The 16995-nt window shown below is 32.2% G+C and overlaps 2 protein-coding genes across 6 annotated transcripts; one reads left to right on the top strand and one right to left on the bottom strand.

The window, feature by feature from the left end:
* The first annotated feature begins 8193 nt into the window (after positions 1 to 8193).
* LOC100813081 (uncharacterized) lies at positions 8194 to 13589 on the top strand. 5 transcript variants are annotated; one of them, XM_041007724.1, is made up of 7 exons: positions 8194 to 8348; positions 8702 to 9107; positions 9643 to 9698; positions 9783 to 9854; positions 9973 to 10044; positions 12549 to 12736; positions 12824 to 13589. In XM_041007724.1, the coding sequence occupies exons 6-7, from the start codon at positions 12583 to 12585 to the stop codon at positions 13363 to 13365; spliced, it is 696 nt and encodes a 231-aa protein (XP_040863658.1). In that variant the 5' UTR covers positions 8194 to 8348; positions 8702 to 9107; positions 9643 to 9698; positions 9783 to 9854; positions 9973 to 10044; positions 12549 to 12582; the 3' UTR covers positions 13366 to 13589. The 5 variants fall into 5 exon arrangements, with proteins under 5 accessions (XP_040863658.1, XP_040863659.1, XP_014620338.1 ...); XM_041007725.1 differs by having other exon boundaries at positions 8195 to 8348; positions 9049 to 9107; XM_014764852.3 differs by lacking the exon at positions 9643 to 9698 and having other exon boundaries at positions 8195 to 8348; positions 9049 to 9107.
* Positions 13590 to 14566: 977 nt separating this feature from the next.
* LOC100812544 (epoxide hydrolase 2-like) lies at positions 14567 to 16666 on the bottom strand. Its single transcript, NM_001252688.2, has 5 exons — positions 16473 to 16666; positions 16169 to 16383; positions 15713 to 15883; positions 15202 to 15437; positions 14567 to 15011 (listed from the first exon to the last, which is right to left on the bottom strand). The coding sequence occupies exons 1-5, from the start codon at positions 16543 to 16545 to the stop codon at positions 14762 to 14764; spliced, it is 945 nt and encodes a 314-aa protein (NP_001239617.1). The 5' UTR covers positions 16546 to 16666; the 3' UTR covers positions 14567 to 14761.
* Positions 16667 to 16995: the final 329 nt, after the last annotated feature.

Here is a 16995-nt window from a genome sequence, read left to right as displayed (position 1 = left end):
TTTGTTTTGGGTTTACTTTTTAATTTTGGTTTTGGGGTTTACTACTTTTTCTTACTTCCCACTTATGTTGGATCAAGTGGCCTCAGAATAATTAAGAAGGGGGGGGGGGTTGAATTAATTATTGATGAACCTTTACTAATTAAAATTTACCCTTCTTGAGCTTTGGAAGAAGGAGACAAACACACAAGAGTTTTTATACTGGTTCGACAACAACCCGTGCCTACATCCAATCCCCAAGCGACCTGCGGTCCTTGAGATTTCTTTTCAACCTTGTAAAGTCCTTTACAAGCAAAGATCCACAAGGGATGTACCCTCTCTTGTTCTCTTTGAAACCCTAGTGGATGTACCCTCCACTAGAACTGATCCACAAGAGATGTACCCTCTCTTGTTCTCAGTCAAACCCAAGTAGATGTACCCTCTACTTGTACCACAAAGGATGTACCCTCCAATGTGTTAAGACAAAGTTCCTAGACGGTTAGTCCTTTGAAACTTTGTGAAGGGGGAAACAAAAGAATTCTCAGGCGGTTAGTCCTTTGAAATCTTTTGTTTATGGGAAAGGGAAGAATCAAAAGAATTCTCAAACTGTGTCATTCTGAATTCTTTGACAAGGGATAAGGGAGACACAAAAGAATTCAGGCAATTAGTCCTTTGTTCTTTTGGAAAAGGGAGAAGAGAGACACAAAAAGAATTCAGGCGGTTAGCCCTTGGCGAATTCTTTTTGGCAAAGGGAGAAGAGAATGAAAAAGATGAATAGCACAGTTTTGTTTTCAAGGTTTGGAAAACCAGAAAACTTTTAGAAAGCTTTTTGCAAAGGAAGAAGAAGAAGTTCAAAGAGATTCAAGGGTTGTAAAGGATTGTAAGAATGTTTTTAAAAGATGTTCAAGATAATTGAAATGCAAATCAAAGTCTTGCTTTTATAGACTCTTCATGTTTGGTCAAGAGAACCATTAAAAGAGTTATAACCTTTAGAAAAACTTAAAAACCATTTGAAAAGTTATAACTTTTAGAAAAACTTGAAAACCATTGGAAGAGTTACATCATTTTATTTTTGTTCAGAACTTATCACTGGTAATCGATTACCAAATCATTGTAATCAATTACACAAAGCATTTTTGTGAAAGGATGTGACTCTTCACAATTGAATTTGAATTTCAATGTTCAAACACACTGGTAATCGTTTACCAAATCATTGTAATCGATTACACCATTTTGAAATTAATTACAATGTTGTAAATTCAGTTGAAAGCTTTTTGAAAACAATTTTGCTACTGGTAATCGATTACAATAAACTGGTAATCGATTACCAGAGAGTAAAAACTCTTTGGTAAAAGGTTTTGTCAAAAATTCATGTGCTATTCAAAGTTTTGAAAAACTTTTTAGTACTTATCTTGATTGAGTATTTTCTTGATTCTTGAATCTTCAACTTGTCTATTCTTGATTCTTGAAACTTGATTCTTGAAGTGTTCTTGACTCATTCTTGAACTCATTCTCTTGGGCTTTTTGTCATCATCTTTGTTATCATGAAGTGATATTGACTTTTGAGCTTTTTGTCATCATCTTTGTTATCATCAAAACTCCTTGAATCAATCTTGATTCATCATCATGAAGCTTGCTTCTACAACTTATTCCCCATTGCTCCTCTATTCCTTTGGGTTTTAGCTATTATTCCATACTTTCATCTACCTTGTCCTTGGCCCCATTACAACCTTAAAAGACCTTTTGATCCTCATGTGCATGTGTTTGTGATGTGGTTGTCAATTTTAGAGTCTTGCCAAGTCTATGTGGTGTTTGTTTTCATGGGTGCTCTAAGAGTAAACAGTAGCCTAGACACTTGAGAGATGGAGTGCATATCTTGTGAGGCTTTATCACTTTTCATTCTTGAGCTGATTTACTATCTTGCCATGTTTGAGATGCTTGGATGATTTTCATGACGGCCTTGATTCTTTAACTCTTTACGTGTTGGATGTTACCCATTCTTTTCATTCCTTGAGATTCATTGAGAAATATGTAATTGTTATTGTGTCTATTTGTTTCTCTTTAATGTCTCTGGATTTGTCCCTTGCTTTGTTTTTTATGATTTTGCCCAGGAGTGCAAAAGGCTAAGTGTGAGGGGATTTGATGTGTCATCATTTTCTCATATTTCTTAACCCTTTTTGTCACCATTTTAATTACTGATTAGCCTTAATTGTCAAATTAATTATGCAGTTTTATCATTTGGGCCTATTGGATTAATTTTATGTTTTTAATTTAATTTTAGGAGAATTATAAGCAATTGGGCTTGAATCCAGAATTGGGCTTGGACTTGAAGAGAACAGACTATTTTATTCTACCAAATCTTATCTTATCTAGATTTTATCTCATCTAGATATTATTTAGATTTGATCTCATCTAGATATTATTTCACCTAGATCTTATCTTATCTAGATTTTATTTTATTTATGGGTTTGGATTTAAAACAAATTTATAAAGCTTTGGGGCTAAAAACTATATAACAGCACCAAGGTTCTAGTTTAAGCTCTCTCTCCTCTCTCTCTCTCTCTCTCTCTCTCTCTCTCTCTCTTTCGTTTTAGTTTTAGAGTGCTACTCTCAATTCGTTTTAGTTTCTTTTTCGTTTTGAAAGAATAATTCTAGTTTTCTTCGTTTTCTACCGATTAATGGAATGCTAAGTCTCCAGCGTTATTTTCTCTTGAGGATCAAGCATAACTCTCTTTGAGGTTCTATTATTACTATTAAATTCTTATCAATTTCTGCTCTTCACCAATTATTCTGTATTTGTTGCTATTAATCCATGCATGCTTAGTGCTTGATTAATTGTCTCTGCACTTAATTTACGTTTATGCTTAATGATTGTTCATGATTAATTGGTGTATGTGTTGCTTAATCACATAATGAATGCCTTATGTTAAATTTCGCTTAGTAATTTAATTTAGGGTTGGATTAAGTAGTTGAACTGATAAAGAATAAATTCTCGTAACCTAGGATAAGATACTAGCTTGTGAATCAAGGGGAAACAACGTGCTTTAATTCTTGTATTTTCTAATTAAAATTTGCTCGCTATTTAATTTACAAAAACAAACAACCCCCAATTCGTTACTATTTTATTACTATCGATTATGAATGTTTGGTTGACCATTGCTCGTTGGGGGACAACCTAGGATCACTTCCTAGATATTGCATTTTTAATGTTTATTTGATTTGGGTACGACCTCGATCAACAATACACTTGAGATCACATTGTTTATTATTTGCTAAGCAAAATTATTTGTATTCAAGCTTGTATTATTTATTCACTATTTGAGTGTCATTGAATTTTTGTATTCATTCAAACTTTTGTTTGTGAAAGCCAAAAGTGACTTAGTGTGAAACAATACTTGGGTGTTCTTAGATTCAGGAGGAGTCTAAGGATATGCCAAAATTGGCTAAAAGAATACTTGTATAGCTACGAGTGACAAGACAAAATACTTGTTTTGCAATCAAAGTTATGATTAGTGGAACCCTTTACAATTATCTAAAAGAGAATTAAACGTAGTTCTATTTGAGTGAACCAATATAAATCAAGCATTTTTATCAAGTATTCTCTTAGCTTATTTTGTCACTTTTTTCTCACCAAGTGTATATTTGAAAACCTTTTTGAAAATATTGTTTTACATTTACTAGATGATCAACCTTTGTTTTTCCTTATTAGTGAACGACTCCTATATGGATGTATGTATATATGTATGTATGTATGTATGCATGCATGTATATGAACTTTTGATAAAGCTATTCTTTTATTAAAAAGTGTCTATCTTTGATTAACACACTATTCAACCCCCTTCTAGTGTGATATTTAAAATTTAAGCATTTTCTTTTATTGTTTGATGCAAATATCTTAAATCATAGCTCAAATGAAAGAAATTTTCCCATTTAACTATTTCAGCACAAAGTTAAAGTTTACCCGCATGAAGATTTAGCTCTAACATAAAAACAAACTTAGTAAATTTTTGGATAATTTTATTAGCAGTAATAGGATTTTTGGTTAAATAAAAATTCCACCAATTGAGAAAAGCTTGTAAATAAAAATAAGAATTCTCGAAAGTGTAGGGTGAAAAAGAAGGTTGATGATGCCTTGAAATAGTTGACATAATCCAATTTGGAATTTGAGATTTCTTCCTGATGCTATTTGGCCTAATAAATTATTTGAAAAATGGTAGTGACATCATTTGAGAAAGTCTAAATTGACTTGCAAAGAGCTAAGGTTGATATGTATAAAATCATATATCTTGGTCAAGTGTGCTAGTGAAAATAATATCTCCAGCCAGAAAAGCATACCAAATCTTGACTAATTCTGCTTGAGCACTAGGGGTTTCAATGGGAAATCGAGCTTCCAACCAACTTGGACCTATGATATTGGATTTTGCAAAGGGTGCTAAATCTTCTATGAAAGTGGTGAAGCTTAAGAAGGTTTGAACATATTCCTTGATATTTTTCAAAGTGAGCTCCTTCCTCCGAGTCAGATAAGTCAGTTGAGCTCTTTCAATGGTTAGAGTCGTTTCTCAACTTTTGATCTTCAATTTGCATTTGAGAATTGCATTCAACCATAGTTGCATAATCTAGAGAGGTCCAATGAATTTTTGAAGAGTTTCTGAAGATTTGTAAATTTCGACAACATTGTTAGACAAATGGCCTCAGATATCTTAAGAAGGGGGGGGTTGAATTAAGATATTACAAACTATTTCTCCAATTAAAATTCTATTTCACTTTCTATTCAAGTTACAACTTCCCTTAATAATGAACTTCTTAAATATTGATTCAAATAGAACAATCTGAATATAAATATAAAACAATAATAAATAAAAGAGTTTAAGGGAAGAGAAAGTGCAAACTCAAATTTATACTGGTTCGGTCACACCCTTGTGCCTACGTCCAGTCCTCAAGCAACCCGCTTGAGAGTTCCACTATCTTGTAAAATCCTTTTACAAGTTCTAAACACACAAGGACAATCCTTCCTTTGTGTTTAGAATTCTTTTACAACAAGAGACCCTCGGTCTCTTAATCCCTTAGAGAATTAGAAAGAGAAGAAGAATGAATCTCTCTTGAAAGAGATAGATTTTACAATCTGAGCACTCAAATGATTCCTTAATGAATTTCAATTGAATTGGCCAAGGAATTCTTAAGAGGATAAAACGATTTTGCTTTTTGAGAGAATAAACACTTGTTGTTCTGAAAAAATCTGAGCAAATTCGTGTTCTAAGTCACATATATATAGACCATTGGTGATCGTGAAAAAACCTTTTGAGAAGTTGTGACTCTTAGAAACATTTTTCTGAAAATCTTGTCTGGTAATCGATTACAGGATTTGTGTAATCGATTACAGCTTTTAAAATTTGAATTAAAACGTTTATTAACTGCTGGTAATCGATTACCAATATTGTGTAATCGATTACACAGTCTAAAATTTGAATTCCAATATTTTGTAGCTGTTGTAAATCATTTTTGGCCATTGGTAATCGATTACCAGAGAGTAAATCTCTTGAAAAAAAAAATTTAACTTAAATTACTTGGCCAAACCTTTTGCTATATCAAATAGGAATTCCCTTCCTAAAATACTAGTGATCATCTTGATGTTGTGGCTTGTATTCTTGAATCATTGTCTTGAATTTAAACTTGAAAAACCCATTTGCATCATTTGCATCAAATCATCATGATCATCATCAAAACACCAAAGGCATTTGCTTCTACAAACATCATCCACAAACTTGTATAATGAGGCTAGAAGAAATTTACTTAAACAAATTTTATGTTCGAAATAAATAGCTTAGGCTAACTTGTGAAGGTTTTGTATGACCTAAAGAGGTCGAGCACAACAAACATAGGAAGACGACCAATACATCAGAAAAGCTATGTGTTCATCTTCAAAAACTTTCTTACCAACTTTGCCTTGATGCTCTTGAATATCATACAAGTAACCAACAAAGTTGACATTAATGGGGGACATCTTTAAATTTGTGTTCATCTTCAATAAGTCTCAAGGTGTATCTTTCTCCTATTGGTCAAAGTCTAGTAATAGCAGCTATTTCGGATAAAGTTGGTCCAACAAGTCCAAAGGGAAAATCGAAAGTGTGCAGTCTTCAATTCCAAAAGAGGAAAGACGCCATCAATAGATGAATGTCGATACATGTAAGATCTCGTCTACACAGTTGCATGGAATCGAAAATTCCTACTTTCGTCCACTAGTTCGATCCCCATATACTAGTTCAACCCTATCCATCCAAGTAATGAATTTATTGTCATCACTGTCCGGGTTTGCTCTAAAAATGTGGGCTTAGTCTTTGCAGATGAAGTCAATTTTGATTTCTAGGAGGTACATGAGGGGATGTTCATCATCGGTGGAAGAAAGATAAGGGTCTAGGGCTTTAAGTTTGAGTTATGACCAAAAGGGACCAAGAAAGGCATGGGAAGAGTTGTTCATGGTAAAGGGTAACAATACCCATGAATGTCAAATCTTGAGACTTTCTTCTTCGAGTGTAGGCACATGTACAAACTTTCTTCACTCTACTTATAGCTCTATTGCGATAAAAATGGGAAAAAGTGGAGGAAGAGCCATGGAAGGATGCAGGAGAAAGAGATTGAATCTTGATGAGAAGAATCACAATGATTGTTGAAGATGCAAGGAAAAAGAAATACTTCTATGAACTCAAGGAAAAAGAAATACTTCTATGAACTCAAAGAAAAAGAAGGAAAAAGAGAGAATGTTGTTCTGAAGCTTCAAAGTGTCGAACTTTGGTTAAAAGAAAGTCCCATTTTTTTTATTTTTCAAAAGGAAGTAAAATATTTTTATTTATTTATGTCTATTATATTGATATATCATTTATGTAATTAATAAAATAATAAAATTTAAACGTGAATTTATGATAATTATATATAAAAAACCAGTCACGTAATTTTAAATTGCATTTATTTTTTTATGAAAGCTTTATTTTATTATAATTTAATTTTCTACTTTATTTTGTTTGGAAATTTTCTATAATTTTGTTTTAGAAAATTTTTTATATGGCAATCATTATAAACTCTTTAGAGTTTATTTACGTTGAAAATATCATTCACATATCAAGCATTAATTTGAATACATAGATCGCATTAAATAAAATAATATATGAATTTGTTTTGTTCGTTTTTTTTTTCTAACTTTCAATATAATTTTGCTAGAAAACTTCAAACATTCTAATATATATGTATTGCATAGTGTGTGAAGCACGGTACATCACTATTTTACGATGAATTCTAAACAAAAACAGTTTTTTTTTTATGTATGTGACAAATATGATCAATTTTTTTGTATATATGCATGTTACAACCATTATCCACTTTATCAAATATTATTTACTTTGTATAAATATATTTCGAACAAAAATTCAATATTAACATATGTTGTTGATTATATAAAAATGTGTTAAATTTTAAATATAGTTCAATAATAACAAAATAAATAAAATATTAATTACTCTCCCACGTGATTTCCCCTTATTTGATAATATGTTGATTTAGTGTGGTTATTAATGTTTTTTAGAATATTACAATGACATAAAAAGGAAGAAATTTATTCATTTCCAGATCATCATTTTGCATACATTATTTTAAAAATAGTTTGTACAATTATTTTATTTTATTTTTTAATAAAATTGGGAGATTTTTTCATATAAATTTATTTGTAAAATCAATTTTGTGGTGATTATGTTATCCATTGATGTTTGACTATAAATAATCTTTTATAGGGATATTGCTAGGTGCATCAGACATATTTCTTTTGCATCCAATATTAAAATAAAACTTTAAAAATATCTTTATGAGTCTATCATCATAAGAATATAACAATTCATAAATATTTTTTTTATTTTTTTTTATAAAATATATTTTATGAATTAATTTAATATTAATAGTCTAAATAAGAGTGAAACCTTTTACTTAATGCGTAAGTGTTGTTTTAAAAAAAAATTTTATTAATTAATTTAATATTGATAGTCTAAGTAGGAGTTAAACCTTTGACTTTGTTAGAAAATCTTAAAAATAATAGAAAAAAGTTAAAAGTGCTCACGTCGAGTACAACTTGAGTCTAACACCTTAGACCACACGACCATCCTGACTTATTTGATAGGTAATAACATGTAAACGTATATATAAATGTCCTTCAACTACGTTTTTTTGTAAAAATAACGAACGACGTCGTTGTTCCTTAAATAAAGGAAGAAAATCTTGTTGCAGGAGACATCGAAGAACAGCCCTCCTTCCTCGCCCTTCGCTCGCAAAGCCAAAGCTCTCGTTGCCGTGCCACCATCTTCTCCAAAGTTTTCATATTCGAAGAGAAAAAGGTAAAGATAGAGGTTGCTCAACTCCTTCGGTTTTTCATATTCTCTCGCCATTCTGCGTTTCCCTTTCTTACGCTCTTTTTTCGCTTTCAGTTTTGTTTTCCTTTAACCTAACCGCGTTTAATTAGTATTCTTGCCACCAGTTCTGTTACAAATTTGTGGGGGTGGAGTCAAAAGGCTTTTTGATTTCTTGGCACACAGAGAAAAATGAAATGCCTCTTTTTGTGTTCTGCTTTACAATATGTGAAACTAAAGCAACTTGTGCTCAAAATAATTTGCCTTCATTTTTTGTAAATTCATATAATATTGACTAAATAAAGTTACTCAGAAGATAGAAATTCCTATTTGTTTTGCAGTTCAGGCGAGTGGTCAATCTCTACTGTCTTACGATCTCAATTTTGTCAACCACACCTAATAGTTGTGAATCCGATATATCGACCCTACTATTTAGAACTCCTAAGTTGGAAGATGTGACTTTCATTATTCTGTAACATAAATATCTAAATTTGGTTTAGTAATCCTAATTGCTTGCGTTTAATTTCTTCATCCCCATGCATGTGCTTATTCCCCCAATGAGATGCAGATACCTATGTGCTAATTAAATTGACTGATCAAACTGTGTTATAATGCACCAAGAAATTTTACTGCATGGATTTCACTAGCTAACTTGAATAATTATTTTTTGTTCCATAAATTTGACAAGAACGTTCTTTGGTCCCCTCATCGCTCTTTTACATTCACTGGTTCTTCACCTTTGTTCAAGTAAGTTTTGTTACCATTAACAACATTGTGATTGTCAAATATAAATTCATGAAAGTGGATCAATTCTATATGTCAGAAAAAAAATTGGGCCTCGTAGGACAGTAACAAATCAATGTGTACTGGTGGTGACAGCTGAAAATAACAGTGAGATTTTAATAGAAAAGCTCAATTCTAAGATAAATGTACACACGGGGGAAACTGAATAAGAGGTAGTGAACAAATATGTTGAGTGATCAATGCCTTTGATCAATGAGCCCAAACTGTTTGGTCTCCTGTGGAGTCATAAAGTTATAATTGTCCATATAGTCCAAACTTGAGTGTAGAATTAAAGAAACAAAATTATGTGTTAGATGCACAACACTGTGTGAAGTTGTCACCAATATCTCAACCCTCAGAAACTTGTATGTCGAAATCATTTATTTATTTCCAAATGAATTGTTAGTTTTGTCCATCACTTAGCTTAGTCATAAATTGAATGTATTTTTTTTTTTTGAAAAATAAAAAAAAGTGAAAGATATATTTGGAATATCTACAGGTATCTTTTACCTTTTGCCAACATATTTGCTTTTGCCTAAAGGAAGCTTGGCATAGGTGATCCAGGATTGCTGGTTTAGTGTAATTTCCAATTTATTTCTGCAACTTTGTTTAAATTAAATATTTTTATTAATGTTACAGGAGTATTGAAGGAAATCTGATTTCAGGCCACATTCCTACAGACATTGGGAAGTTGACCAATTTAGAAAAACTGTAATTCTTTTGATCTTCTTTGTGTGCTTATTGGAAATTTGGAATCTCAATATCTGCTATTTTCCCCCTCACATATTATTCTATATTGTTTTAACATAAGTAAATGATGTTTGTTTAGCATTCTGTCATCCAAGGGATTCCCAAGAGCGTTGCCACCCACGCTTTCCAAGTTAACCAAGTTGATTGATTTGTAAGTTCTTATCCGTGTACGTGAGTCAACGCTTCTTTTAGGTGATTATGTTATCCATTGATGTTTGGCTATAGATAGTCTTTTGTAGGGGTGTTGCTAGTGCACCATACATATTGTTTGTGCATCCAACATTAATATAAAACTTCAAAAATATCTCTATAAGTTTGTCATTATAAGGATCATGAAATCCGTAAGTGTTTTTTTTTTTCTAATTTTTTTCTTCAAAAATATGTTTTACGAATTAATTTAATATTAATGGCCCAAACAAAGTTAAACCTTTGATTTTCTTGTTATTAGCACGATACTTTAACCAATTGAGTTAATAGGTCAATTATATTATAAAATAAATAATGTAGTTATATATAATATTAAAATTTCTAATGTATATTTAATGCATATGTAAATTTAAATAATAAATTATGTGACAATTAATTTTGATATAACTTATACGATTAGTTAATTCTTATGTTTTTTTTAATTTATTAATAAATTAATTTTATTTAATAATAAATATTTTTTATTTATAAAAAAATATACGAATTAGATAATCCGTATGAGTTATATTAAAATTAATTGTCATAAAATGTATTATTTAAATTTACATGTGCATTAAATATACATTAGAAATTTTAGTGTTATATATAACAACATTATTTATTTTATAACATAATTGACCCATTAGATCGGTTGGTTAGAGTGTTGTGCTATTAATGCTAAACATAATACTTTTAATTATCTAAAAATTACTATGATTGCTTTCTTAAAATTTTAAACTTTTAAAACTATTATAAATACTTTTTTAAAACTCAATAATCGTGTGTAAATTAGTAATTTGAAATTAAGTAATTTTAATTAATAGACAATTTTTATAAACTTTTGAAAGATGTTATAAATGTTTAATTTAAATCGAGAATATTTGAAATTAAATAACTAAATTCATATTTACTAAGTTTCATTGTTTAAAAAATGTTAAAAAAATTTCTTGATTTTTTTTATTAAATATTGAAAGTGATATATGTTCAAATTTAACATAATATTATATTGACTTTTAATTATTTAAGCAATTTCACAAGTTTTCAATTAATTCACTTAATTTTGTTTTCAATATTTCATAGGATGTTAAATTAAGTTCCGTGGACATTTGAATTGATTTTAGATTTTTTAATAAGGTAAATAAAAAAATAATATAATTTTAAAAATTTTCATTCTAAATTTACCCGGGCCATTAGAGGTACTATTTAGTATAATTATATAACTCACTCCAGAGGTTATACTTTTTTGTATTTTGTTATGTTATTTTAAGACTTCAACATTTAACGTTTTAGACTTTAATTTTATTTATTTTGTGTCTTTGCTTGAGACTCTTTTATTTAGCGTATTGTTCAAAACTGTTGGACCAGTCTAACGGATCTTGTGACATAATCGGATTGGTTTGGTTATTGGATTGATTGTGCATTTGACTCGAGATGACCTGATTAGACCATTCGGATTGGTTTTTAAAACTCGTTTTGTGTAAAAAATAATGCTCCAAAACGCTCTAAAAAAAACCCGAGACTTGTATAATTGTGTTTCTGAATTATTGTTTGCGAACTTGTGTCATCAATTTTAATATTTCAATTGTTATTTTGAATTTTGGAGTATGAATTAATTTTTCTTAATCAAATAATGTTGGTTATATACTTATATGTAATAGATACATATATAATTTTAAATTTTTTAATATATATAGGGTCAAATCAAGTCAATTACTAATTCACCCATTAAATCAACCCATTAATCTATTACCTGGATTGGATCACTCATCGGATCGAATTTCATAACTTTGGTCCTAATATATTTTATTGTAGGTGTGATGTAGGAATAGTAGAAGATTTAATTTAACTATTTTTTATTAAAAAAATTAACTTTTTGTTGAGTTTTCATTTTTTAAAAAATAATTTTTTAAATTTCAAATATGTTGTTGCATCAATCCATTTAACCCACCCCCTTTTTTGTTCAAAACTCAACTGAGTCAGATTCGATTGCTCATTTTGATAGCCCAAAATAAAATACAAAATTAGAAATACAAACTAGGGTTGAAGGGTAAAGGGCAACAGGATCAGAGTTATTCACCGCTTCACGTCCACTCTGTCTCTCTCGGTCTCTCCTCTCACACCCCCACTCACAGTTCCCTTCTCTTGTCGTTCTTGAGCATCACCACTTTCTTTCGTCTCACTCTCACAGGAAAACCCAGTTCTCGCCGCCTCTGTTGTTGTCTCTTCCATTCACGGTAGGTGCTGTGCTCAGTCAAATAATGAATGCACCGCATGCCAGCTTTATAATCCAAAAATCATTGGTCCTTGCTTGCTTTTCGTTTTTCAATCATTTTAATTATTGGCTTTTCTGTTTGAATTGGAGGAAGTAATTTAAAGACAAGAATTGTATTTATCTATTTTAAAATAAATCTCAAAACCAAAAATATGAGATTTCCGTAACATTTTTGCTTGCCTGTAATTTGAGAGCAGTGAAGAGAATTGCGTAGACTGGTAGTCAAACAGAATGGCAGAAGCAGCGAAGAGCAGAGACGCCCGAAGACGAAGAAGAATCCTCCAACAAGGTTCCGACCGTCTCGCTTTCATCACGGGTCGGATCCAAACACTGCCGGATCCACTTTCATCTTCCCAACCCCAATCCCAATCCCACCATCCAAACGGTACCTTCAAATTACAATCTCTTTTTCTATTTACCACTTATCTATAATCCCAATCTCTAATTCTAATCTCCGTTTGTTTTCTTGCAGTTGATGACTCCGATTCCATTTCGCAAAATCCCGAACCCGACAACACCGTAATCCAAACACCCCCCAAACACGAGGGTGAAAACGAGATTTCAACTGTCCCCGAACCTAAACCTGAACCCGAACCTGAACAATTCCAATTACAACCACCCCAAACAGAAGAACCGAAACGTTTCATCACTCCTAGTGACTTAACGCGCTCCATCAATTCCTCTAGGGTTACCCGTCTCTGTTGTTCAATTTTCGTGGCCATTTTAGTCATTTTATCTTACCCCAAGTTTTTCAGTACTGTGATAACCTTTAGGCCACTCTACTTAGTTCTCGTGACCAATCTAACGGTCGTGATTGCGAGGCTCTTTTCTGGGAAACAGAGGGGTTCTGAAAGAAGAGATAATAGAGGCTCTTCCGGTGATGGTGGTGGTGAATATGCGCAGCTTGCGAGTATTTTGGAACTGTGTGTGGTGGCGCAGAACGTGGCGGATGCTGTCTTCATGGACTGTGCTGTCTATGCTGTCGTTCTCGTATGTGGTCTTTCTGTGCTCTAGACATGACACGGAATGATGGAATACTTGTGTTGGTTTGAACAATGTGCCTCTTACCTTTCTTCATTTTGTTCTGTACATTTCGTAAAATTGTTAGTTTGCTAGTTTTTGTTTGGGGACAAAATTCAAACCCACCACTTCTAGCTTCAACCATCAAGTCAACTTTATAACTTGGTATTTGTACCTTTGTAACAGATTTTTGGTTTTATTCATTTTTGGTTTGCTAATTTCCATCTGTTCTGATTTAGTTTTAATGTTCTTTAGTTGCTCTTGCTGTTGATTGGCATTTGTTTCTTGCTTTGGATAAGTTTTTGTAGAATGATGAAGGATCGTGTATCGATTATATCAGTCATACTGTGATGTGGATAATAAGAAAAAAAAAGGCATTGGGATAGGATTTGCTGAGAAAGCATGTTTTTTCTTCTTTTTTCTATGAAGTTAAGGAATGGTTGTTCTAATGTTCTTTCCCAGTATTCGAATTCTAGTTTTGTTGATTATGAATGAAGTGAACTACCCATTTCGTCTTTCCTTTCTCTTAAGTGGTCCATGCATGGATAAAACTATTTGAGTAATTCCTGAAATATTGAGCTTTCATCGCTTTAATTTAGTTCTTAAGTAGATTCTAGCAAAATTCAAGGATCAATTGAAAGATTTTATAATATTTGAAGGGGTACATACATACATGATTTTTAATACTTTGCGAGACTTCTTGTATAATTTATTTATTTTTTACTTTAACTTTGGTGTAGTAAAAATGGTGAGGGAAATAGGGAAGGGAAAAGGAATAGGTGAGAAATAAAAAATGGGATTGTTTGGTTGTGCGGAAGTGGGGGATAGAAATGTGAGACCCACACCTATTTTTATATTTTGTGGCAGTTTTTGGTTAAAAACTACGGAAAAAAATTTTAGTGGTGGTTTAAGATGTTTACTAGCGGTTTAAATTGTTGGAAAATGCTATGATCCTAGAAAAATGCTATAATAAATATTGAAAATACAATCAATTTTCAAAATACAACAATTGATATTTGCACACCACCATTTGTCATTGGTTCTCTTAAGGTTTAGCAAGCTCACTGATTCCAGAGGTTAATAACTTCGGGCTAGGCCTAAAACTGATAAAAAGACTATAATTTCCTTTCTATTTTCTCTTTTATATCATCAACCAGTGTTTTTCCTTCCATAAATTGTAGCCGCCATCAAACTCGGCACAAAACTTCAGACTTTATTTGATATGAAGTTGCAGATTTCATTACAGCATATAAAGAGGTGGATATTGCAATGTTTATACCCCCTTCATGAACTAGAAGTTCAGAGGTGGATATTACAACGTTTATTGGATTAAGCAGACTAGAAATCACACAAACATTAAGGGAAACGTGCTTTTGGCCATAGATCAGAATCAGACAATTTGTTTTTTAAGGAACTCAATGATGAGCTGGTTCACCTTCTCTGGAATTTGTTCATGCACAAAATGGCTCCCTTCTGGAATATATATGATTTCCAAGTCCGGCACAAAATTTTTCACCATCCCACTTCGAATATAATCCTCCATGCCTGGAAAGTTGATAACATAATCTTTCTCACCCATGATCAGAAGTGCTGGAACTGTAACCTTCACGTCACTTAAGCCAGTTTCCACATTGAGACTCCTGCATAAATAGTCCAAATGCAACGTTATACAAATCTGAACCCTGAAGACTATATTTAATGTAATAACGTTAGTTGAGAAAAAATGTTTGCAGTAGCATTTCATTTCACTTTATAAACATCTGCACACCACTTTATAATGAATACCACTTAAGTTTTGAAAGAGGGAAAATGAAAATCTGTTGTTTTTACCTGTAAGGAACCTGCAATGCATATCTGAATCCAGATTTTTCATATAAAGATGCATAGGTCGCAAGGTCTTCCTCAGAGAACCATGGTGGTAGAGGAGTACATGGGTCAAACAAGTCCATGATTTCTTGATCATCAGCTGCTATTGGAACCTCACTTCTAGAGAAGAGAGTGTAGATGTTCCTTATCACTGATTTCACAGGAAAGCGGCCAAAATCTGCTTCTGCCCTCCCAGGCTCCTGAAAAATGGAATCAGTCAATAATTACCTCTAACAACTAGGAAGGGGTATAAAAATTAGAGAAAACAGGCTATGAGATAAATATAAAACAAATTTTGATTGTCAATTAATCAGAAACTAACCTGCATGATAAATTTCTTGGTTTTTACAATAATTATCTTAAAAGTCATACCAATGATAATTTGTGATTTATTGATAGTGAAAAATAATTTTATACTGTTATTACGTAACCATTAAACTCTAAAATTGTAGATGATACAAGTTGGAATTTGCACCTGCCACCTAGTAATATAGAAGCCTTTGGGGAGAAGGTGGTTTTGGACAGCAGAGGGACCAGGAAGCATGAAAGGAATGCCTAAAGTTATGACAGCAGCTACTCTTTCTGGGTGCACAGCTGCTGTAAGATACCCTGGGATTGCACCAAAATCCTTGCCAACAAGGAAAGCCTGATATAAACAATTGCAACAGCGCACGCTAATAGTTAAAGCGTAATTTCAACAAGCCAAGATATCAGAAGAAACAAACCATCTTCTTGTTTCTGTTTGTGTTTTGTTATTTTGTTATTGTACTACTTTTTTTTTGTATATTTTGGTGCTGCATATTGAACATCTGAACCGAAGTTCACAACTTGGATGTAGAAATTTTAGCCATACCATTTATAGTGGTGTATTTCAAAAATACAAGACTGACAAATTCACAAGACATGCACTGTTGCATGTCTAGCTTCTTACCTGGGTAATGTTTAAAGCATCCAAAAGACCCACTATTTCATCAACTAGATCATACATGGTTTCCTTTTCTGGCTCCGCTGGATGCTCAGAGAGTCCATAGCCTCTGAAATCAAAGGCAATAGCCCTATAACCAGCATTTGCCGCAGCAATCATTTGGTGCCTCCATGTGTACCAGATCTCTGGGAATCCATGCAAGAACACCACTGCCTTGGAGCCTGCATAAAGACATAAACAAAGATTATTAACCTAATTTTGATGCATATGACTATAAACAGTATTCCGATAAGGGTCTTGAAGGAATGACCACTTCCAATCTCTGCCACGTGCAGCTTCAGTCCCTTCACTTCCACTTCACTGTGCTGGATCTTCGCCATCATACAATGATGAGCTTATCAAAGAGTAAATAGTGTGAGAGAAACACAGTGGAAGAACAAGAAACGGTAAGGGAAGTGCAAAGGGAAGAGAAAAGTTGTGAATATCAAGGTCAACAACTCCAGTGATTGTTTCGTAGACGAAATTTTGTATTATTATACTTGCTTAAAATAAAATATGTACTAATGTAATAATTTTTTTTTAAAAAAAACTAAATGCTGCCAGACTTATTTTTAAGATATATCACCATTAGCCAGAAGTATATGCAACAGAAAGGGAAGAGAAAAGTTGTGAATATCAAGGTCGAAACTAGTGACTGTGTGGTTAGACTAAATTTTGTGACACTTACATGGTTACATCGTTTAAAATAAAATGGTTTATATTAAAATAACAATACATTTTAAAATAACTAAATGCTGCCAAAAATGTAATATCGCATCTGTATATAAGGAAGA

Source organism: Glycine max, chromosome 12 (genome assembly GCF_000004515.6).
Source record: "Glycine max cultivar Williams 82 chromosome 12, Glycine_max_v4.0, whole genome shotgun sequence".
In the NCBI taxonomy this organism is placed as follows: Eukaryota; Viridiplantae; Streptophyta; class Magnoliopsida; order Fabales; family Fabaceae; genus Glycine; species Glycine max.
This window is presented reverse-complemented; position numbering and strand designations above follow the sequence as displayed.